The sequence below is a fragment of the Oxyura jamaicensis genome, unplaced genomic scaffold, assembly GCF_011077185.1.
Source record: "Oxyura jamaicensis isolate SHBP4307 breed ruddy duck unplaced genomic scaffold, BPBGC_Ojam_1.0 oxyUn_random_OJ68656, whole genome shotgun sequence".
Classification (NCBI taxonomy): domain Eukaryota; kingdom Metazoa; phylum Chordata; class Aves; order Anseriformes; family Anatidae; genus Oxyura; species Oxyura jamaicensis.
Genome location: NW_023309013.1, coordinates 832 through 3,264, shown reverse-complemented (window position 1 = coordinate 3,264; position 2,433 = coordinate 832). Strand labels below are relative to the sequence as shown.

At 66.4% G+C, this 2,433-nt stretch overlaps 2 protein-coding genes across 5 annotated transcripts; both read left to right on the top strand.

Annotated features, from left to right (window-relative positions):
• The first annotated feature begins 101 nt into the window (after positions 1-101).
• Positions 102-1,312, top strand: METTL17 (methyltransferase like 17). Of its 4 annotated transcripts, none has more exons than XM_035313813.1 (5): positions 102-251; positions 356-391; positions 485-571; positions 850-1,088; positions 1,177-1,309. In XM_035313813.1, coding segments are annotated over exons 2-5 (408 nt in total). In that variant the 5' UTR covers positions 102-251; positions 356-390; the 3' UTR covers positions 1,258-1,309. The 4 variants fall into 4 exon arrangements, with proteins under 4 accessions (XP_035169704.1, XP_035169702.1, XP_035169703.1 ...); XM_035313811.1 differs by having other exon boundaries at positions 105-251; positions 1,161-1,312; XM_035313812.1 differs by having other exon boundaries at positions 110-251; positions 829-1,088; positions 1,177-1,302.
• A 49-nt stretch (positions 1,313-1,361) lies between these two features.
• Positions 1,362-1,860, top strand: NOP10 (NOP10 ribonucleoprotein). Its single transcript, XM_035313814.1, has 2 exons — positions 1,362-1,491; positions 1,594-1,860. Exons 1-2 carry the CDS (start codon positions 1,375-1,377, stop codon positions 1,732-1,734), a joined length of 258 nt encoding a protein of 85 aa, XP_035169705.1. The 5' UTR covers positions 1,362-1,374; the 3' UTR covers positions 1,735-1,860.
• Positions 1,861-2,433: the final 573 nt, after the last annotated feature.

Below are 2,433 nucleotides of genomic sequence, written 5' to 3'. Positions count from 1 at the left end.
GTCACTTTGGGGGGGATTTGGGGACATTTGGGGATCATTTGGAGGGATTTGGGGACATATGGGGGTCATTGGGGGGAGGTTGGGGACATTTGGGGAGGTTCGGGGTCATTCTGGGCGATTTTGGGCGGGATTTGGGTCACTGGGGGTGGGTCATAGGGTGGGCCCCCCCCCCCCCCCCCCAGGTGCTGCTGGAGAACGGGACCCGCGCCGGGCACCAGGCGCTGATGGAGGCGCGGGAGGAGCTGCTGCAGGTGGGTGACGTCATCAGTGACGTCATCAGTGACGTCATCAACCCTCGATGACATTGGCGATGACATCACCAACCCCTTTTATCTTTCTCTGCTCCCCAAAAAAGGGACCTGACGCTGACACCGTGGAGATCTTTGCCCCAGTGAGTGCCCCCAGAATGTCCCCAGTCCCCTCCCAGTCCCCTCCCAGTTCCTCCCAGTATCCCCCAGTACCTCCCCCGCTGATGTCCCCGCAGTGTCCCCACCGCCTGCCCTGTCCCCGCCTGAGCCAGGGTCGGGCCTGCGCCTTCGCCCAGAGCTTCTGGCCCCTGCCGCTGTCAGGGGTGAGCACTGGGATATACTGGGATGGGCTGGGATATACTGGGGGGGCACTGGGATATACTGGGATGGGCTGGGGGGGGGCACTGGGATCGACCTGGGGAGACACTAGGATGTACTGGGAGGCTACGGGGATGGACTGTGAGAGCACTGGGACGTATTGGGATGTACTGAGGGGGCACTGGGACGTACTGGGGCAGACCGTGAGATGTACTGGGACATACTGGTTTGTACTGGGACATGCATTTTGCCCCCATCCCAGAACCCCCCAGCCCCTGAGCGGGAGCTGGTGTCCTTCCTGGTGGTGCGGAGGCTCGGGAGTGCCATGGCATCATCAGAGGACCCTGTGACGTCATCACCGGACCCTGTGATGTCATCACCAGACCCGATGACGTCACCGCCGGGGGGCTGGGCCCGCGTGACCGCCCCTGTCCGCCCCCGCCCTCGCCACGTCCCCCTGTCCCTCTGCTGCCCGGACGGGGCCCAGCGGCGCCTGGTGGTGACGGCGGCCCGGCATGGCCGGTAGGCTCAGCATGATGTCATTGGTGACCTCATAACGAGGGAGACACGCCCACTTACGACATCATCCCGCAGGTCACTCTACCGCCAGGCCCGCGCCAGTCGCTGGGGCGACCTTCTGCCCTTCCCCGGCGAGGGGGTAGCAGCCAAGGGCAAGGGAGAAGGGCGGTGACGACATCCTGGTGAGTGACATCATCCTGCGTGACGTCACCCCCCCAATGGAAACGCGCGGGGGTCAAGGCGCATTGGGACTACAACTCCCAGCAGCCTTTGCGTGCCTGCCGCGCGCATGCGGCGCCGCCCCTCCCTACTTCCGCTTCCTCCTTCTTCCCCCTCTCTCCCCGCCGCCGCCATGTTCCTGCAGTGCTACTACAACGAGCGCGGCGAGCGCGTCTACACCCTCAAGGTACCGGGGGGCACCGGGAGGGCTCCGGGGAGAACCGGGAGGGCTCCGGGGGAGGGGCTCCGGGGCTCGTTCCCGGCCTCACGGCCCCCGCTGTCCCCGCAGAAGGTGTCCCCCGCCGGCACCCCGACGTTCTCGGCGCACCCTGCCCGCTTCTCCCCCGACGACCGCTTCTCCCGGCACCGCCTGCTCCTCAAGCGCCGCTTCGGCGTCCTGCTCACCCAGCAGCCCCGGCCGCTGCTCTGAACCGGGCACCGGGACCGCCTCCGGGAGCTCCCCCCGGGTCCCCAAACGGGACGTCCCGGCGCTAGGACCCGGGGGAGCCCCCGCGGCGGGGCCGCGTCCGTTCAATAAAATGAGTTTTTCCCACGCTGCGCCCTCGTGCTCTACGAGGAGGGCGTGGCTTCAGGCAGGCCACGCCCCCTCCCCGCCGCGCCGCCCATTCATCGCCTCCGTTGGTCACGCCCCAACGCCCTGACCACGCCCCCTCGCTCCCAGCCCCGCCCCTGCGGCACCCCCGCCCCTGCCGCAGCGGGGGGCGTGGCCTCTCCGCCGCTGGCCCCGCCCCCTCCCCCACTGCCTCATCCCCTCACGTCAGCGGCGGCCCCGAAATCGGCACTTTTCGGCCCAAAACCGTATGCTACAGGGGGAGGGAATGAGGGGAGTTGGGCACCGTGAGGGGGGAGTTGGGGTTGAAATCAGGGGGGTTTGGACCTGAAATTCTGCCTTTTGGACCCAAAATGGGGAGTTTGGACCCAAAATGGGGAGTTTGGACCCAAAATGGGGAGTTTGGACCCAAAATTCCGTCTTTTGAACCCAAAATGGGAGGTTCGGGGGGCGGAAAGGGGGTGGGTTTGTGGGGTTGGGCCTGAAAAAAAGGGGGTTTGGCCCCAAAATAACCCTTGCTCTACCCCAGTTGTGGCACTGTGGATGGGGCGGGCCCCA

Excerpts from the sequence above, each read along its gene's own strand:
- METTL17 (XM_035313810.1), top strand. The coding sequence starts at position 225 with ATGGAGGCGCGGGAGGAGCTGCTGCAG. Across the intron at positions 252-355 it reads CGCGGGAGGAGCTGCTGCAG|GGACCTGACGCTGACACCGT; the intron begins GTGGGTGACGTC and ends TCCCCAAAAAAG. Across the intron at positions 1,089-1,160 it reads ACGGCGGCCCGGCATGGCCG|GTCACTCTACCGCCAGGCCC; the intron begins GTAGGCTCAGCA and ends ATCATCCCGCAG.
- NOP10 (XM_035313814.1), top strand. The coding sequence starts at position 1,375 with ATGCGGCGCCGCCCCTCCCTACTTCCGCTTCCTCCTTCTTCCCCCTCT. Across the intron at positions 1,492-1,593 it reads AGCGCGTCTACACCCTCAAG|AAGGTGTCCCCCGCCGGCAC; the intron begins GTACCGGGGGGC and ends CTGTCCCCGCAG.